General features: G+C 44.6%; 1 protein-coding gene across 1 annotated transcript in view; it reads left to right on the top strand.

Moving 5' to 3' along the window:
• LOC138370175 (golgin subfamily A member 6-like protein 22) overlaps window positions 1–18,193 on the top strand; it is a 59,913-nt gene extending 41,720 nt beyond the window's left edge. Inside the window, exons 2-12 of the mRNA XM_069334163.1 lie at window positions 13,368–13,744; window positions 13,834–14,104; window positions 14,186–14,413; window positions 14,767–15,143; window positions 15,233–15,419; window positions 15,459–15,877; window positions 15,967–16,363; window positions 16,403–16,758; window positions 16,848–17,034; window positions 17,158–17,555; window positions 17,645–18,193. Of these exons, the coding sequence (XP_069190264.1) occupies window positions 13,368–13,744; window positions 13,834–14,104; window positions 14,186–14,413; window positions 14,767–15,143; window positions 15,233–15,419; window positions 15,459–15,877; window positions 15,967–16,363; window positions 16,403–16,758; window positions 16,848–17,034; window positions 17,158–17,555; window positions 17,645–18,193 (3,746 nt within the window). The remainder of the gene's footprint in view (window positions 1–13,367; window positions 13,745–13,833; window positions 14,105–14,185; window positions 14,414–14,766; window positions 15,144–15,232; window positions 15,420–15,458; window positions 15,878–15,966; window positions 16,364–16,402; window positions 16,759–16,847; window positions 17,035–17,157; window positions 17,556–17,644) is intronic.
• Window positions 18,194–18,514: the final 321 nt, after the last annotated feature.

Here is an 18,514-nt window from a genome sequence, read left to right as displayed (position 1 = left end):
CAACAGATACCGCAGCCATTAGCGCCTTGTTGGTCGTGACCCCATAAACCACACCTCCCCCACCCTCCCACCCTCCCCCCCTCCTCCTCATCCCCATCCCTTGACCCCACACCCGGACCCCCACCCGCCGCCCCGACTGTTAATCCCCTGCTGGCCACCAGCAGATTACTCTGGGATTAGTCAAAGGGATTAATGGTACTGGAATGGTACGGGTTAGATGACCAAGGATGTGTGATGAGGCTGAGGGATTGTTGGTGGGGGAGGGATTGTTGGTGGGGGAGGGATTGTTGGTGGGGGAGGGATTGTTGGTGGGGGAGGGATTGTTGGTGGGGGAGGGATTGTTGGTGGGGGAGGGATTGTTGGTGAGGGAGGGATTGTTGGTGGGGGAGGGATTGTTGGTGAGGGAGGTATTGTTGGTGTGGGGAGGGATTGTTGGTGGGGGAGGGATTGTTGGAGAGGGAGGGATTGTTGGTGGGGGAGGTATTGTTGGTGGGGGAGGGATTGTTGGTGGGGGAGGGATTGTTGGTGGGGGAGGGATTGTTGGTTGGGGAGGGATTGTTGGTGAGGGAGGGATTGTTGGTGGAGGAGGGATTGTTGGTGGGGGAGGGATTGTTGGTGATGGGAGGGATTGTTGGTGGGGGAGTGATTGTTGATGCGGGGAGGGATTGTTGGTTTGGGGAGGGATTGTTGGTGTGGGAGGGATTGTTAATGGGGGAGGGATTGTTGGTGGGGGGAGGGATTGTTGGTGCGGGAGTGATTGTTGGTGGGGGCAGGATTGTTGGTGGGGGAGTGATTGTTGGTTGGGGAGGGATTGTTAATGGGGGAGGGATTTTTGGTGGGGGAGGGATTGTTGGTGCGGGAGTGATTGTTGGTGGGGGAGGGATTGTTGGTGGGGGAGGGATTGTTGGTTGGGGAGGGATTGTTGGTTGGGGAGGGATTGTTGGTGAGGGAGGGATTGTTGGTGGGGGAGGGATTGTTGGTGGGGGAGGGATTGTTGGTGGGGGAGGGATTGTTGGTGGGGGAGGGATTGTTGGTGGGGGAGGGATTGTTGGTGGGGGAGGGATTGTTGGTGCGGGAGGGATTGTTGGTGGGGGAGGGATTGTTGGTGGGGGAGGGATTGTTGGTGGGGGAGAGATTATTGATGGGGGAGGGATTGTTGGTGGGGGAGGGATTGTTGGTGCGGGGAGAGATTATTAGTGGGGGAGGGATTGTTGATGGGGGAGGGATTGTTGGTGGGGGAGGGATTGTTGGTGGGGGAGAGATTGTTGATGGGGGAGGGATTGTTGGTGGGGGAGGGATTGTTGGTGGGGGAGAGATTGTTGATGGGGGAGGGATTGTTGGTGGGGGAGGGATTGTTGGTGGGGGAGAGATTGTTGATGGGGGAGGGATTGTTGGTGGGGGAGGGATTGTTGGTGGGGGAGAGATTATTGATGGGGGAGGGATTGTTGGTGGGGGAGGGATTGTTGGTGCGGGGAGAGATTATTGGTGGGGGAGGGATTGTTGGTGGGGGGAGAGATTGTTGGTGGGGGAGATATTGTTTGTGGGGGAGAGATTGTTGATGGAGGAGGGATTGTTGGTTGGGGGAGGGATTGTTGTGAGGGAGAGAGTGTTGTGATGGAGAGAGTGTTGTGAGGGAGAGAGTGTTGTGAGGGAGAGAGTGTTGTGAGGGAGAGAGTGTTGTGAGGGAGAGAGTGTTGTGAGGGAGAGAGTGGTGTGAGGGAGAGAGTGTTGTGAGGGAGAGAGTGGTGTGAGGGAGAGTGTTGTGAGGGAGAGAGTGGTGTGAGGGAGAGAGTGTTGTGAGGGAGAGAGTGTTGTGAGGGAGAGAGTGTTGTGAGGGAGAGAGTGTTGTGAGGGAGAGAGTGTTGTGAGGGAGAGAGTGTTGTGAGGGAGAGAGTGTTGTGATGGAGAGAGTGTTGTGAGGGAGAGAGTGTTGTGATGGAGAGAGTGGTGTGAGGGAAAGAGTGTTGTGAGGGAGAGAGTGTTGTGAGGGAGAGTGTTGTGAGGGAGAGAGTGTTGTGAGGGAGAGAGTGTTGTGAGGGAGAGAGTGGTGTGAGGGAGAGAGTGGTGTGAGGGAGAGAGTGTTGTGATGGAGAGAGTGGTGTGAGGGAAAGAGTGTTGTGAGGGAGAGAGTGTTGTGAGGGAGAGTGTTGTGAGGGAGAGAGTGTTGTGAGGGAGAGAGTGTTGTGAGGGAGAGAGTGTTGTGAGGGAGAGAGTGTTGTGAGGGAGAGAGTGTTGTGAGGGAGAGAGTGGTGTGAGGGAGAGAGTGTTGTGATGGAGAGAGTGGTGTGAGGGAAAGAGTGTTGTGAGGGAGAGAGTGTTGTGAGGGAGAGTGTTGTGAGGGAGAGAGTGTTGTGAGGGAGAGAGTGTTGTGAGGGAGAGAGTGGTGTGAGGGAGAGAGTGTTGTGAGGGAGAGTGTTGTGAGGGAGAGAGTGGTGTGAGGGAGAGAGTGTTGTGAGGGAGAGAGTGTTGTGAGGGAGAGTGTTGTGAGGGAGAGAGTGTTGTGAGGGAGAGAGTGTTGTGAGGGAGAGAGTGGTGTGAGGGAGAGAGTGTTGTGAGGGAGAGTGTTGTGAGGGAGAGAGTGTTGTGAGGGAGAGTGTTGTGAGGGAGAGAGTGTTGTGAGGGAGAGAGTGTTGTGAGGGAGAGAGTGTTGTGAGGGAGAGTGTTGTGAGGGAGAGAGTGGTGTGAGGGAGAGAGTGTTGTGAGGGAGAGAGTGTTGTGAGGGAGAGAGTGGTGTGAGGGAGAGAGTGTTGTGAGGGAGAGAGTGGTGTGAGGGAGAGAGTGTTGTGAGGGAGAGAGTGGTGTGAGGGAGAGAGTGTTGTGAGGGAGAGAGTGTTGTGAGGGAGAGAGTGTTGTGAGGGAGAGAGTGTTGTGAGGGAGAGAGTGGTGTGAGGGAGAGAGTGTTGTGAGGGAGAGAGTGGTGTGAGGGAAAGAGTGTTGTGAGGGAGAGAGTGTTGTGAGGGAGAGTGTTGTGAGGGAGAGAGTGTTATGAGGGAGAGAGTGTTGTGAGGGAGAGAGTGTTGTGAGGGAGATATTGTCCAAAGGCTGAAATGCCTCTGCCTTTGGACTACGACCCTAGAGCGCTGTCCACTCAGCAACGAGGCGCTGTGTGTGTACTCACCTATTTGTGCTTGCGAGGGTTGAGCTTTGGCTCTTTGGTCCCGCCTCTCAACTGTCAATCAACTGGTGTACAGATTCCTGAGCCTACTGGGCTCTATCATATCTACATTTAAAACTGTGTATGGAGTCAGCCTCCACCACATCACTGCCTAATGCATTCCATCCGTTAACTACTCTGACACTGAAAAAGTTCCTTCTAACGTCTCTGTGGCTCATGTGGGTACTCAGTTTCTACCTGTGTCCCCTTGTTCGTGTCCCACTCGTGCTGAATAGTTTTTCTTTGTCCACCCTGTCAATTCCCCTGAGAATTTTGTAGGTGGTTATCATGTCTCCCCTTACTCTTCTGTTTTCCAGGGACGTGAAGTCAGTTCTACTCTGACACTGAAAAAGTTCCTTCTAACGTCTCTGTGGCTCATGTGGGTACTCAGTTTCTACCTGTGTCCCCTTGTTCGTGTCCCACTCGTGCTGAATAGTTTTTTTTTGTCCACCCTGTCAATTCCCCTGAGAATTTTGTAGGTGGTTATCATGTCTCCCCTTACTCTTCTGTTTTCCAGGGACGTGAAGTCAGTTCTACTCTGACACTGAAAAAGTTCCTTCTAACGTCTCTGTGGCTCATGTGGGTACTCAGTTTCTACCTGTGTCCCCTTGTTCGTGTCCCACTCGTGCTGAATAGTTTTTCTTTGTCCACCCTGTCAATTCCCCTGAGAATTTTGTAGGTGGTTATCATGTCTCCCCTTACTCTTCTGTTTTCCAGGGACGTGAAGTTCAGCTCCTTCAGCCTTTCCTCGTAGCTCATACCTCTCTGTTCCGGGACAAGTCTGGTGGCATACCGCTGAATCTTCTCTAACTTTGTCTTGTGTTTAACTAGGTATGGACTCCAGGCTGGAGCTGCATACTCCAGGATTGGTCTTACATAAGTGGTATCCAGGGTCCTGAACGATTCCTTACACAAGTTTCTAAAAGCAGTACTTATACTGGCCAGTCTAGCATATGCCGCTGATGATATCCTTTTGATGTGGGCCTCTGGGGACAGGTTCGGTGTGATATCGACCCCCAGATCTTTCTCTCTACTTGACTCTTGCAGGATTTCACCTCCCAGATGATACCTTGTGTTCAGCCTCCTGCTCCCTTCGTCTGATTTCATTACTTTACACTTTCCTGAGTTGAATTTTAGCAGCCATTTTCTAGACCATTCCTCCAGTTTGTCCAGGTCATCCTGTAGTCTCTGTCTATCTTCATCTGTCTTGATTCTTCTCATAATTGTTGCATCATCAGCAAACATTGAGAGGAATGAGTCTATACCCTCTGGAAGATCATTTACATATTTTAGAAACAGGATGGGTCCAAGTACAGAGCCCTGTGGGACTCCGCTGGTGACATCTCGCCACTCTGATGCCTCCCTGCTCACAGTTACTCGCTGTTTCCTGTTGCTTAGATACTCCCTTATTAACTGGAGCACCTTCCCTTTTACTCCTGCCTGTTGCTCCAAGTTTTGTAACAGCTATTTTATGGGGTACTGTGTCAAAGGCTTTATGACAGTCCAAGAAAATGCAGTCTACCCACCCTTCTCTTTTCTGCCTAATTTGTGTTCCTTGGTCATAGAATTCTTTTAACTCTGTGAGGCACGATTTACCATCCCTGAACCCATGTTGGTGGTGCGTTACAAAACTGTTTCCCTCCAGATGCTCTACGAGTCTTTTCCTCACGATCTTCTCCAGCACCTTGCATGGTATACAAGTTAGGGAAACTGGCCTGTAGTTCAGTGGCTCCTGCCTGTCACTTTTCTTGTATATTGGGACTACATTAGCTGTCTTACAACTTTCTGGTAGGTTTCCTGTTGCCAGTGACCTGTTATACACCATAGAGAGTGGCACACTTAGTGCTTCTGCACCTTCTTTTAGTATCCATGGTGAGATTCTATCAGGCCCAACAGCCTTTGTCACATCCAGCTCCAACAGACACCTTTTGACCTCATCACTGGTGAGGTCAAATTCCTCCAAGGTTGCTTGGTTTGCCTCCTCATTTAGTGCAGGGGCTTCTCCTTGTTCTGTTGTGAAGTCCTCCTGGAATCTCTTGGTGAGTTCTTCACACACCTCCTTGTCATTCTCTGTGTATCTGTTCTCCCCTTTTTTTCAATTTCATCACTTGTTCCTTCACTGCTGTTTTCCTCCTGATGTGGCTGTGGAGCAGCTTTGGTTGGGTCTTGGCTTTACTCGCGATGTCATTTACATATTGTCTCTCTGCTTCTCTCCTCACTCTGAGGTATTCATTCCTGGACCTCTGGTATCTCTCCCTGCTCTCTGGTGTTCTGTTATTCCTGTAGTTTCTCCATGTTCTTTTACTCAATTGCTTCGCTACCTTACACTCCTGGTTGAACCATGGATTCTTCTGTTGCTTTTCGTTTTTCTCCTTTTGGACGGGGATAAACTTATCTGCAGCTTCCTGGCACTTCTGGGTGACATAATCCATCATATCCTGCACAGTCTTCTCTCTGAGTTCTGTTTCCCATGGTATTCCCCTGAGGAAGTTCCTCATCTCGTCATATTTTCCTCTTCTGTAATTCAGTCTTTTCTCCTCCGATCCCATCCTTGGATAGGTTATCCCTACCTCCACCAAGTACTCAAAAGTCAGTACACTGTGGTCTCTCATTCCTATGGGGCGCTTCAACTTTGACTTCCCTTATTTCTGATTCATTCAATGTGAATATCAGGTCAAGTTTAGCTGGTTCATCATTGCCTCTCATTCTTGTGGGTTCCCTGACGTGCTGGCTCAGAAAGTTCCTTGTTGCCACTTCCAAGAGTTTAGCTCTCCATGTATCTGTACCACCATGTGGGTCCCCATTCTCCCAGTCTATCTTTCCATGGTTGAAATCACCCATGATTAAGAGTCTTGAGCCATTCCTGCAGGCAACTGAAGCTGCTCTCTCTATTATATTAATGGTTGCCATGTTGTTCCTATCAAACTCCTGTCTGGGTCTTCTGTCATTTAGGGGAGGGTTGTAAATGACTGCCACCATTATCTTAGGTCCACCCATTGTTATAGTTCCTGTTATGTAATCTCTGAATCCGTCACAGCCCGGAATTTCCATCTCATCAAAACTCCAATCCTTCCTTATCAGCAGGGCCACTCCTCCACCTCCTCTCCCTTCCCTCTCTTTCCTCACTGTATGGTAGTCACTCACTATAATTTCCTCACTATATGTGTGTGTGTGTGTGTCTGTGTATGTGTATTCACCTAGTTGTGTTTGCGGGGGTTGAGCTTTGCTCTTTCGGCCCGCCTCTCAACTGTCAATCAACTGTTTACTAACTACTTTTTTTTTTCTCTACACCACACACACACACACACACACACACACACACACACACACACACACACACACACACACACCAGGAAGCAGCCCGTGACAGCTGATTAACTCCAAGGTACCTATTTACTGCTAGGTAAGAGGGGCATTCAGGGTGAAAGAAACTTTGCCCATTTGTTTCTTCCTGGTGCGGGAATCGAACCCGCGCCACAGAATTACGAGTCCTGTGCGCTATCCACCAGGCTACCGGGCCCAAATGTGTATGTATGTGTGTGTGTGTGTCTGTGTGTGTAGATAATAAGGGTAGAACATCTAACCCCCGGAATTTCTAAACTATTCCACTGACGTATAACCACTCCGGATAATAGAGCAGGCTCGTATATACTGCTTTATCCGTTAAAAAACGGTCCTTGGAGGAGATTAAGGATCTCCACTCTGGCTGCCATTGGCTGTCTCATCACCTGATCACTCCAGAGCCCGGCGCTGATTGGCTGATCGGTAATTTATTGATGCACGAACGGCAACACTGATTAACACGATGCTCATATGGCTTTTTTTGGCTCCGAGGCGCCGAGATTGCAATGGCGGCCGTGTTGATTAATGTTGATGACGGTTGCAGACTGCCGGAATGTGTTTTGGATAAGGTACATATGTATGTACTCACCTATTTGTGATTGCAGGATCGAGCATTGACTCTTGGATCCCGCCTTTCCAGCTATCGGTTGTTTACAGCAATGACTCCTGTCCCATTTCCCTATCATACCTAGTTTTAAAGTATGAATAGTATTTGCTTCCACAACCTGTTCCCCAAGTGCATTCCATTTTTCCACTACTCTCACGCTAAAAGAAAACTTCCTAACATCTCTGTGACTCATCTGAGTTTCCAGCTTCCACCCATGTCCCCTCGTTCTGTTATTATTACGTGTGAACATTTGATCTATTTCCACTTTGTCAATTCCCCTGAGTATTTTATGTCCCTATCATATCTCCTCTCTCCCTTCTTTTCTCTAGTGTCGTAAGGTTCAGTTCCTTCAGACGCTCTTCATATCCCATCCCTCGTAACTCTGGGACAAGCCTCGTCGCAAACCTCTGAACCTTCTCCAGTTTCTTTATGTGTTTCTTCAGGTGGGGGCTCCATGATGGCGCGGCATGCTCTAAGACGGGTCTCACGTAGGCAGTGTAAAGCGCCCTAAAAGCCTCCTCATTTAGGTTTCTGAATGAAGTTCTAATTTTCGCCAGTGTAGAGTACGCTGCTGTCGTTATCCTATTTATATGTGCCTCAGGAGTTAGATTAGGTGTCACATCCACTCCCAGGTCTCTTTCTCGAATCGTTACAGGTAGGCTGTTCCCCCTTCATTGTGTACTGTCCCTTTGGTCTCCTATCACCTGATCCCATTTCCATAACTTTACATTTACTGGTGTTAAACTCCAGTAGCCATTTCCCTGACCATCTCTGCAACCTGTTTAAGTCCTCTTGGAGGATCCTACAATCCTCATCTGTCACAACTCTTCTCATTAATTTTGCGTCATCTGCAAACATTGACATGTATGATTCCACTCCTCTAAACATATCATTTACGTAAATTAGAAAGAGGATTGGTCCCAGCACCGATCCTTGAGGTACTCCACTTGTTACTGTTCGCCAGTCCGACTTCTTGCCCCTTACCATTACCCTCTGGCTCCTTCCTGTTAGGTAGTTCTTCACCCATACTAAGGCCTTTCCGCTTACTCCTGCCTGCCTCTCAAGTTTGTATAGCAGTCTCATGTGCGGTACTGTATCAAAGGCCTTTTGGCAGTCAAGAAATATGCAGTCTGCCCAGCCTTCTCTGTCCTGCCTTATCCTTGTTACTTTATCATAGAATTCTAAAAGGTTTGTTAGGCATGATTTCCCTGTCCAGAACCCATGTTGGTGCTTGTTTACAAACCCAATGCTCTCCAGGTGCTCAACAAGTCTTAGCCTAATTATTCTTTCAAGTACTTTGCTGGGGATGCTTGTCAGTGATACGGGTCTGTAGTTAAGTGCCTCCTCCCTATCATCTTTCTTGAAAATCGGTACGACATTTGCCTCCTTCCAGCAACTGGGCAATTCTCCCGACATAAGTGACTCATTAAAGATCATTGCCAGAGGCACGCTGAGAGCCTGCGCTGCCTCTTTAAGTATCCACGGTGATACTTTGTCTGGTCTAACAGCTTTATTTGCATCCAGTGTTGTAAACTGTTTCATTACCTCCTCTGCTGTCACCTCTATATCTGATAATATATCTGATAATTTGCATTCAGTACCTTGCAGATTTCCTTGTCGCTTTCTGTATATGCCCCTTCTGTTTTCCTCAGTCTTGTCACTTGGTCATTTACCGACATCTTCCTTCTTATATGGCTATGTAGTAATTTTGGTTGCTTTTTCGCTTTGACTGCATTATCATTCTCATAATTTCTTTCCGACACTCGTCTTATGTTAATGTAATCATTCCTAGCTCTGTTACATCTAATCCTGTTGTCCTCTGTCCTTTGTCTTCTGTACTTCCTCCACTCCCTCCTGCTTCTCACCTTTGCTTCCTGACACTGTCTATTAAACCATGGGTTATTATATTCCCTCCTGCTTTTTTCCTTTATTGTTGGAATAAATCTATCTTCAGCCTCCTTGCATTTCAATATGACTTGGTTCATCATACCTTGCACTGTTTTTCCTCTAAGTCTAAGTTCTTCCTCCCACTGCACTTCTCCCAGGTAGTCCCTTATCCTTCTGTAGTCCCCTTTTCTGTAATCAAGTCTCCTTTCCCGGACCTCTTGTCCTTTGGTTACAATTTTAAGCTCCATCATGTAGTCAAAGACTAGGACACATTGGTCACTGGCTCCTAGTGGTATTTCATGTTCCAACTGCTCGATGTCTTCTACATTCTGGGTGAAAATGAGATCTAATAGGCTGGGCGTATCCCCTCCTCTTTTCCTAGTATCTTCCTTCACATGCTGTGTTAGGAAATTCCTGTCAATAACGTCTACCAGCTTCGCTCCCCAGGTCTCCTCCCCGCCATGGGGATTCCTCGTTTCCCAATCTATCTCTCCGTGATTTAGGTCCCCCATGACCAGCAGCTTCGCTCTCATTCTATGGCTATAGTTGCTGCCCTCTGCAGTTCATCTATACATGTCTTGTTGCTGTCCTCGTACTCCTGCCTGGGCCTTCTACAGTTTGGTGGGGGATTGTAGAGTACGTGATTGTCAATCCCCCCACGTACGTACGTGGGGGGATTGTAGAGTATTTGTGTGCGTGAGTGTATGTGTGTGTGTGTGTGTGTGTGTGTGTGTGTGTGTGTGTGTGTGTGTGTGTGTGTGTGTGTGTGTGTGTGTGTGTGTGTGTGTGTGTGTGTGTGTGTGTGTGTGTGTGTGTGTGGGTGAGTGTGTGTGTGTATGTGTGTGTGTGTGTGTGTGTGTGTGTGTGTGTGTGTGTGTACTCACCTAATTGTACTCACCTAATTGTGCTTGCGGGGGTTGAGCTCTGGCTCTTTGGTCCCGCCTCTCAACCGTCAATCAACTGGTGTACAGATTCCTGAGCCTATTGGGCTCTATCATATCTACATTTGAAACTGTGTATGGAGTCAGCCTCCACCACATCACTTCCTAGTGCATTCCATTTACTAACTACTCTGACACTGAAAAAGTTCTTTCTAACGTCTCTGTGGCTCATTTGGGTACTCAGCTTCCACCTGTGTCCCCTTGTTCGCGTCCCACCAGTGTTGAATAGTTCATCCTTGTTTACCCGGTCGATTCCCCTGAGGATTTTGTAGGTTGTGATCATGTCCCCCCTTACTCTTCTGTCTTCCAGTGTCGTGAGGTGCATTTCCCGCAGCCTTTCCTCATAACTCATGCCTCTTAGTTCTGGGACTAGTCTAGTAGCATACCTTTGGACTTTTTCCAGCTTCGTCTTGTGCTTGACAAGGTACGGGCTCCATGCTGGGGCCGCATACTCCAGGATTGGTCTTACATATGTGGTGTACAAGATTCTGAATGATTCCTTACACAGGTTCCTGAACGCCGTTCTGATGTTAGCCAGCCTCGCATATGCCGCAGACGTTATTCTCTTTATGTGGGCTTCAGGAGACAGGTTTGGTGTGATATCAACTCCTAGATCTTTCTCTCTGTCTGTTTCATTAAGTACTTCATCTCCTATTCTGTATCCTGTGCCTGGCCTCCTGTTTCCACTGCCTAGTTTCATTACTTTGCATTTACTCGGGTTGAACTTCAACAGCCATTTGTTGGACCATTCACTCAGTCTATCCAGGTCATCTTGTAGCCTCCTACTATCATCCTCTGTTTCAATCCTCCTCATAATTTTTGCATCGTCGGCAAACATTGAGAGGAACGAATCTATACCCTCTGGGAGATCATTTACATATACCAGAAACAGCATAGGTCCAAGGACTGACCCCTGCGGGACTCCACTTGTGACGTCTCGCCAATCTGAGACCTCACCCCTCACACAGACTCGTTGTCTCCTGTTGCTTAGGTATTCCTCTATCCACCGGAGTACCTTCCCTCTCACTCCAGCCTGCATCTCCAACTTTCGCACTAGCCTCTTGTGTGGCACTGTATCAAAGGCTTTCTGACAATCCAAAAATATGCAGTCTGCCCACCCTTCTCTTTCTTGCCTTATTTTTGTTGCCTGGTCGTAGAATTCAAGTAACCCTGTGAGGCAGGACCTGCCATCCCTGAACCCATGTTGATGCTGTGTTACAAAGTTCCTTCGCTCCAGATGCTCCACTAGTTTTTTTCGCACAATCTTCTCCATCAGCTTGCATGGTATGCAGGTTAGGGACACTGGTCTGTAGTTCAGTGCCTCCTGTCTATCCCCTTTCTTGTATATCGGGACTACGTTAGCTGCTTTCCAAATATCTGGCAGTTCCCCTGTTGCCAGTGATTTGTTATACACTATGGAGAGTGGTAGGCTCAGTTCTCTTGCTCCTTCCTTTAGAACCCAAGGGGAGATTCCATCTGGGCCTATAGCCTTCGTCACGTCCAACTCTAGTAAACACTTCCTTACTTCCCCACTGGTAATCTCAAACTCTTCCAGTGGTTCCTGGTTAGCTATTCCCTCACTTACCTCTGGAATTTCTCCTTGTTCTAAGGTGAAGACCTCCTGGAATTTCTTATTCAATTCCTCACACACTTCCTTGTCATTTGTAGTGAATCCTTCCGCCCCTATCCTTAATCTCATAACCTGTTCCTTTACTGTTGTTTTTCTCCTAATGTGGCTATGCAACAATTTAGGCTGAGTCTTTGCCTTGCTTGCGATGTCATTTTCGTATTGTCTTTCTGCCTCTCTTCTCATCCTGACATATTCATTCCTGGCATTCTGGTATCTTTCTCTGCTCTCCAGTGTCCTGTTATTCCTATAGTTTCTCCATGCCCTTTTACTTTGCTGCTTAGCTAGCCTACATCTTTGATTAAACCATGGGTTTCTCATCTTCATTTCTCTGTTTTCCTTTTGGACTGGGACAAACTTGTTTGCTGCGTCCTTGCACTTCTGCGTGATGTAATCCATCATATCTTGGGCCGTCTTTCCCCTGAGCTCTGTTTCCCATGCTATATCTGTTAGGAATTTTCTTATCCCCTCATAGTTTCCCTTTCGGTATGCTAACCTTTTGGTTTCGGTATCCCTCCTCGAGTTCAATAACCCTTCTTCAATCAGGTACTCAAACACCAGTACACTGTGGTCGCTCATTCCTACTGGGTCCTCAAAACCGATTTCTCTTATGTGTGTGTGTGTGTGTGTGTGTGTGTGTGTGTGTGTGTGTGTGTGTGTGTGTGTGTGTGTGTGTGTGTGTGTGTGTGTGTGTGTGTGTGTGTGTGTGTGTGTGTGTGTGTGTACTCACCTAATTGTGCTTGCGGGGGTTGAGCTTTGGCTCTTTGGTCCCGCCTCTCAACTGTCAATCAACTGGTAAACAGATTCCTGAGCCTACTGGGCTCTATCATATCTACATTTGAAACTGTGTATGGAGTCAGCCTCCACCACAACACTGCCTAATGCATTCCATTTATTAACTACTCTGACACTGAAAAAATTCTTTCTAACGTCTCTGTGGCTCATCTGGGTACTAAGTTTCCACCTGTGTCCCCTTGTTCGTGTCCCACCCGTGCTGAAGAGTTTGTCTTTGTCCACCCTGTCAATTCCCCTGTGTGTGTGTGGGTGAGTGTGTGTGTGTATGTGTGTGTGTGTGTGTGTGTGTGTGTGTGTGTGTGTGTGTGTGTGTGTGTGTGTGTGTGTGTGTGTGTGTCCCGTTTTCTGTGTGAAGTTCACCGTCCCGTTTTCTGTGTGAAGTTCACCATCCCGTTTTCTGTGTGAAGTTCACCGTTGTAGCGGTGACTCACGCTTTCTAAGCCATAGTCATGTATTATCAACCTGCCCTCCAAATAGCACGTCGCATTTTGACGTATACTTTACCTACGGCTAAAAAAACTGTCGTACTAGAAAATGGTTGTGGCTCGCGAAATTGACACAATGTCCCGTTTTCTGTTTTGGGTCCTCTGTGGTAAGTTAGGATAAGGGCACTTTAGCACGCCAGTTTCTTGACGTAGAGCACGCTCGAGAGAACGGGCTTGTATAGCAGCAGTGATCGCTTGTACTGAGCAAGGAGTCACTCGCGGACTGTAGCAGAGAACTTCCCAGATCCGGAGTATTGCGGTGCTTCACGTTTTCTATGATTTGTCTCTCTCTCGCTATAAAGAAAGTTCTCTAATCGAACATCTCCTTATATAATAGAAGCCTCGTGTTTCGTAAATAAGGTTCCATCGACCACTTGGGGGTTCCGCAAGGGCGTGTTCGGGGTTCGTGAAGAATCTCCGTAAGTTAGCGAAGAATCTCAATAAGTTAGTGAAGAATCTCCAAAAGTTAGCGAAGAATCTCCATAAGTTAGTGAAGAATCTCCAAAAGTTAGCGAAGAATCTCCATAAGTTAGTGAAGAATCTCCAAAAGCTAGCAAAGAATCTCCAAAAGTTAGCGAAAAATCTCCAAAAATTAGCGAAGAATCTCCAAAAGTTAGCAAAGAATCTCCAAAAGTTAGCGAAGAATCTCCAAAAGCTAGCGAAGAATCTCCAAAAGTTAGCAAAAAATCTCCAAAAATTAGCGAAGAATCTCCAAAAGTTAGCAAAAAATCTCCAAAAGTTAGTGAAGAATCTCCAAAAGTTAGTGAAAAATCTCCAAAAGTTAGCGAAGAATCTCCAAAAGTTAGTGAAGAATCTCCAAAAGTTAGTGAAGAATCTCCAAAAGTTAGTGAAGAATCTCCAAAAGTTAGTGAAGAATCTCCAAAAGTTAGCGAAGAATCTCCAAAAGTTAGCTAAAAATCTTCAAAAGCTAGCGAAGAATCTGCAAAAGTCAGCGAAAAATCTCTAAAAGCTAGCGAAAAATCTCCAAAAGTTAGCGAAAATCTCCAAAAGTTAGCAAAGAATCTCCAAAAGCTAGCGAAGAATCTTTAAAAGCTAGCGAAGAATCTCCAAAAGTTAGCGAAGAATCTCCAAAAGTTAGCGAAGAATCTCCAAAAGTTAGTGAAGAATCTCCAAAAGTTACCGAAGAATCTCCAAAAGTTCGCGAAGAATCTCCAAAAGTTAGCGAAGAATCTCCAAAAGTTAGTGAAGAATCTCCAAAAGTTAGCGAAGAATCTCCAAAAGTTAGCGAAGAATCTCCAAAAGTTAGCGAAGAATCTCCATAAGTTAGTGAAGAATCTCCAAAAGTTAGCGAAGAATCTCCATAAGTTAGTGAAGAATCTCCAAAAGCTAGCGAAGAATCTCCAAAAGTTAGCAAAAAATCTCCAAAAGTTAGTGAAGAATCTCCAAAAGTTAGTGAAAAATCTCCAAAAGTTAGCGAAGAATCTCCAAAAGTTAGTGAAGAATCTCCAAAAGTTAGTGAAGAATCTCCAAAAGTTAGTGAAGAATCTCCAAAAGTTAGTGAAGAATCTCCAAAAGCTAGCGAAGAATCGAGAGAACGTTCGAGAGAACGGGCTTGTATAGCAGCAGTGATCGTTTGTACTGAGCAAGGAGTCACTCGCGGACTGTAGCAGAGAACTTCCCAGATCCGGAGTATTGCGGTGCTTCACGTTTTCTATGATTTGTCTCTCTCTCGCTATAAAGAAAGTTCTCTAATCGAACATCTCCTTATATAATAGAAGCCTCGTGTTTCGTAAATAAGGTTTCATCGACCACTTGGGGGTTCCGCAAGGGCGTGTTCGGGGTTCGTGAAGAATCTCCGTAAGTTAGCGAAGAATCTCAATAAGTTAGTGAAGAATCTCCAAAAGTTAGCGAAGAATCTCCATAAGTTAGTGAAGAATCTCCAAAAGTTAGCGAAGAATCTCCATAAGTTAGTGAAGAATCTCCAAAAGCTAGCAAAGAATCTCCAAAAGTTAGCGAAAAATCTCCAAAAATTAGCGAAGAATCTCCAAAAGTTAGCAAAGAATCTCCAAAAGTTAGCGAAGAATCTCCAAAAGCTAGCGAAGAATCTCCAAAAGTTAGCAAAAAATCTCCAAAAATTAGCGAAGAATCTCCAAAAGTTAGCAAAAAATCTCCAAAAGTTAGTGAAGAATCTCCAAAAGTTAGTGAAAAATCTCCAAAAGTTAGCGAAGAATCTCCAAAAGTTAGTGAAGAATCTCCAAAAGTTAGTGAAGAATCTCCAAAAGTTAGTGAAGAATCTCCAAAAGTTAGTGAAGAATCTCCAAAAGTTAGCGAAGAATCTCCAAAAGTTAGCTAAAAATCTTCAAAAGCTAGCGAAGAATCTGCAAAAGTCAGCGAAAAATCTCTAAAAGCTAGCGAAAAATCTCCAAAAGTTAGCGAAAATCTCCAAAAGTTAGCAAAGAATCTCCAAAAGCTAGCGAAGAATCTTTAAAAGCTAGCGAAGAATCTCCAAAAGTTAGCGAAGAATCTCCAAAAGTTAGCGAAGAATCTCCAAAAGTTAGTGAAGAATCTCCAAAAGTTACCGAAGAATCTCCAAAAGTTAGCGAAGAATCTCCAAAAGTTAGCGAAGAATCTCCATAAGTTAGTGAAGAATCTCCAAAAGTTAGCGAAGAATCTCCAAAAGTTAGTGAAGAATCTCCAAAAGCTAGCAAAGAATCTCCAAAAGTTAGCGAAAAATCTCCAAAAATTAGCGAAGAATCTCCAAAAGTTAGCAAAGAATCTCCAAAAGTTAGCGAAGAATCTCCAAAAGCTAGCGAAGAATCTCCAAAAGTTAGCAAAAAATCTCCAAAAATTAGCGAAGAATCTCCAAAAGTTAGCAAAAAATCTCCAAAAGTTAGTGAAGAATCTCCAAAAGTTAGTGAAAAATCTCCAAAAGTTAGCGAAGAATCTCCAAAAGTTAGTGAAGAATCTCCAAAAGTTAGTGAAGAATCTCCAAAAGTTAGTGAAGAATCTCCAAAAGTTAGTGAAGAATCTCCAAAAGCTAGCGAAGAATCTCCAAAAGTTAGCGAAGAATCTCCAAAAGTTAGCTAAAAATCTTCAAAAGCTAGCGAAGAATCTGCAAAAGTCAGCGAAAAATCTCTAAAAGCTAGCGAAAAATCTCCAAAAGTTAGCGAAAATCTCCAAAAGTTAGCAAAGAATCTCCAAAAGCTAGCGAAGAATCTTTAAAAGCTAGCGAAGAATCTCCAAAAGTTAGCGAAGAATCTCCAAAAGTTAGCGAAGAATCTCCAAAAGTTAGCGAAGAATCTCCAAAAGTTAGTGAAGAATCTCCAAAAGTTACCGAAGAATCTCCAAAAGCTAGCGAAGAATCTCCAAAAGTTAGCGAAGAATCTCCAAAAGTTAGCGAAGAATCTCCAAAAGTTAGTGAAGAATCTCCAAAAGTTACCGAAGAATCTCCAAAAGTTAGCGAAGAATCTCCAAAAGTTAGCGAAGAATCTCCAAAAGTTAGTGAAGAATCTCCAAAAGTTAGCGAAGAATCTCCAAAAGTTAGCGAAGAATCTCCAAAAGTTAGCGAAGAATCTCCATAAGTTAGTGAAGAATCTCCAAAAGTTAGCGAAGAATCTCCAAAAGTTAGTGAAGAATCTCCAAAAGCTAGCAAAGAATCTCCAAAAGTTAGCGAAAAATCTCCAAAAATTAGCGAAGAATCTCCAAAAGTTAGCAAAGAATCTCCAAAAGTTAGCGAAGAATCTCCAAAAGCTAGCGAAGAATCTCCAAAAGTTAGCAAAAAATCTCCAAAAGTTAGTGAAGAATCTCCAAAAGTTAGTGAAAAATCTCCAAAAGTTAGCGAAGAATCTCCAAAAGTTAGTGAAGAATCTCCAAAAGTTAGTGAAGAATCTCCAAAAGTTAGTGAAGAATCTCCAAAAGTTAGTGAAGAATCTCCAAAAGTTAGCGAAGAATCTCCAAAAGTTAGCTAAAAATCTTCAAAAGCTAGCGAAGAATCTGCAAAAGTCAGCGAAAAATCTCTAAAAGCTAGCGAAAAATCTCCAAAAGTTAGCGAAAATCTCCAAAAGTTAGCAAAGAATCTCCAAAAGCTAGCGAAGAATCTTTAAAAGCTAGCGAAGAATCTCCAAAAGTTAGCGAAGAATCTCCAAAAGTTAGCGAAGAATCTCCAAAAGTTAGTGAAGAATCTCCAAAAGTTACCGAAGAATCTCCAAAAGTTAGCGAAGAATCTCCAAAAGTTAGCGAAGAATCTCCATAAGTTAGTGAAGAATCTCCAAAAGTTAGCGAAGAATCTCCAAAAGTTAGCGAAGAATCTCCAAAAGTTAGCGAAGAATCTCCATAAGTTAGTGAAGAATCTCCAAAAGTTAGCGAAGAATCTCCAAAAGTTAGTGAAGAATCTCCAAAAGCTAGCAAAGAATCTCCAAAAGTTAGCGAAAAATCTCCAAAAATTAGCGAAGAATCTCCAAAAGTTAGCAAAGAATCTCCAAAAGTTAGCGAAGAATCTCCAAAAGCTAGCGAAGAATCTCCAAAAGTTAGCAAAAAATCTCCAAAAATTAGCGAAGAATCTCCAAAAGTTAGCAAAAAATCTCCAAAAGTTAGTGAAGAATCTCCAAAAGTTAGTGAAAAATCTCCAAAAGTTAGCGAAGAATCTCCAAAAGTTAGTGAAGAATCTCCAAAAGTTAGTGAAGAATCTCCAAAAGTTAGTGAAGAATCTCCAAAAGCTAGCGAAGAATCTCCAAAAGTTAGCGAAGAATCTCCAAAAGTTAGCTAAAAATCTTCAAAAGCTAGCGAAGAATCTGCAAAAGTCAGCGAAAAATCTCTAAAAGCTAGCGAAAAATCTCCAAAAGTTAGCGAAAATCTCCAAAAGTTAGCAAAGAATCTCCAAAAGCTAGCGAAGAATCTTTAAAAGCTAGCGAAGAATCTCCAAAAGTTAGCGAAGAATCTCCAAAAGTTAGCGAAGAATCTCCAAAAGTTAGCGAAGAATCTCCAAAAGTTAGTGAAGAATCTCCAAAAGTTACCGAAGAATCTCCAAAAGTTAGCGAAGAATCTCCAAAAGTTAGCGAAGAATCTCCAAAAGTTAGTGAAGAATCTCCAAAAGTTAGCGAAGAATCTCCAAAAGTTAGCGAAGAATCTCCAAAAGTTAGCGAAGAATCTCCAAAAGTTAGCGAAGAATCTCCAAAAGTTAGTGAAGAATCTCCAAAAGTTACTGAAGAATCTCCAAAAGTTAGCGAAGAATCTCCAAAAGTTAGTGAAGAATCTCCAAAAGTTAGTGAAGAATCTCCAAAAGTTAGTGAAGAATCTCCAAAAGTTAGTGAAGAATCTCCAAAAGTTAGCGAAGAATCTCCAAAAGTTAGTGAAGAATATCCAAAAGTGCAAGTTTACACCTTTATTTGTAATTGAATAGAAAATGTTAAATTATTATTTTAGCGTAATCTATTAATAAAACATTCTAATTTTTTTTTTTATATAAATATATGTCAGCCAGGTATAGGGGCTCCTGGAAAATCTAAAAAATTTGTAAGGGTTTTTCTAAATAAATAAAAGGTTGGGAATCACTGCTCTATTATCTCTCCCCGGAATACATCCACCTACTTCCCACGTAGCTATTTATTGCTACGTAAGCACATGCATCGGGAGGTACCCCTATGACACCTTTTTTTATGTTTTCTAGTACGTCTCACTTAAAATTTTATCAGTTTTGTCTCTGTGAGTGCAATAGTT

The sequence above is a fragment of the Procambarus clarkii genome, chromosome 31, assembly GCF_040958095.1.
Source record: "Procambarus clarkii isolate CNS0578487 chromosome 31, FALCON_Pclarkii_2.0, whole genome shotgun sequence".
Taxonomy (NCBI): Eukaryota; Metazoa; Arthropoda; class Malacostraca; order Decapoda; family Cambaridae; genus Procambarus; species Procambarus clarkii.
Note: the sequence above shows the minus strand (reverse complement) of the source record. Positions and strands in the feature narration are given on the sequence as shown.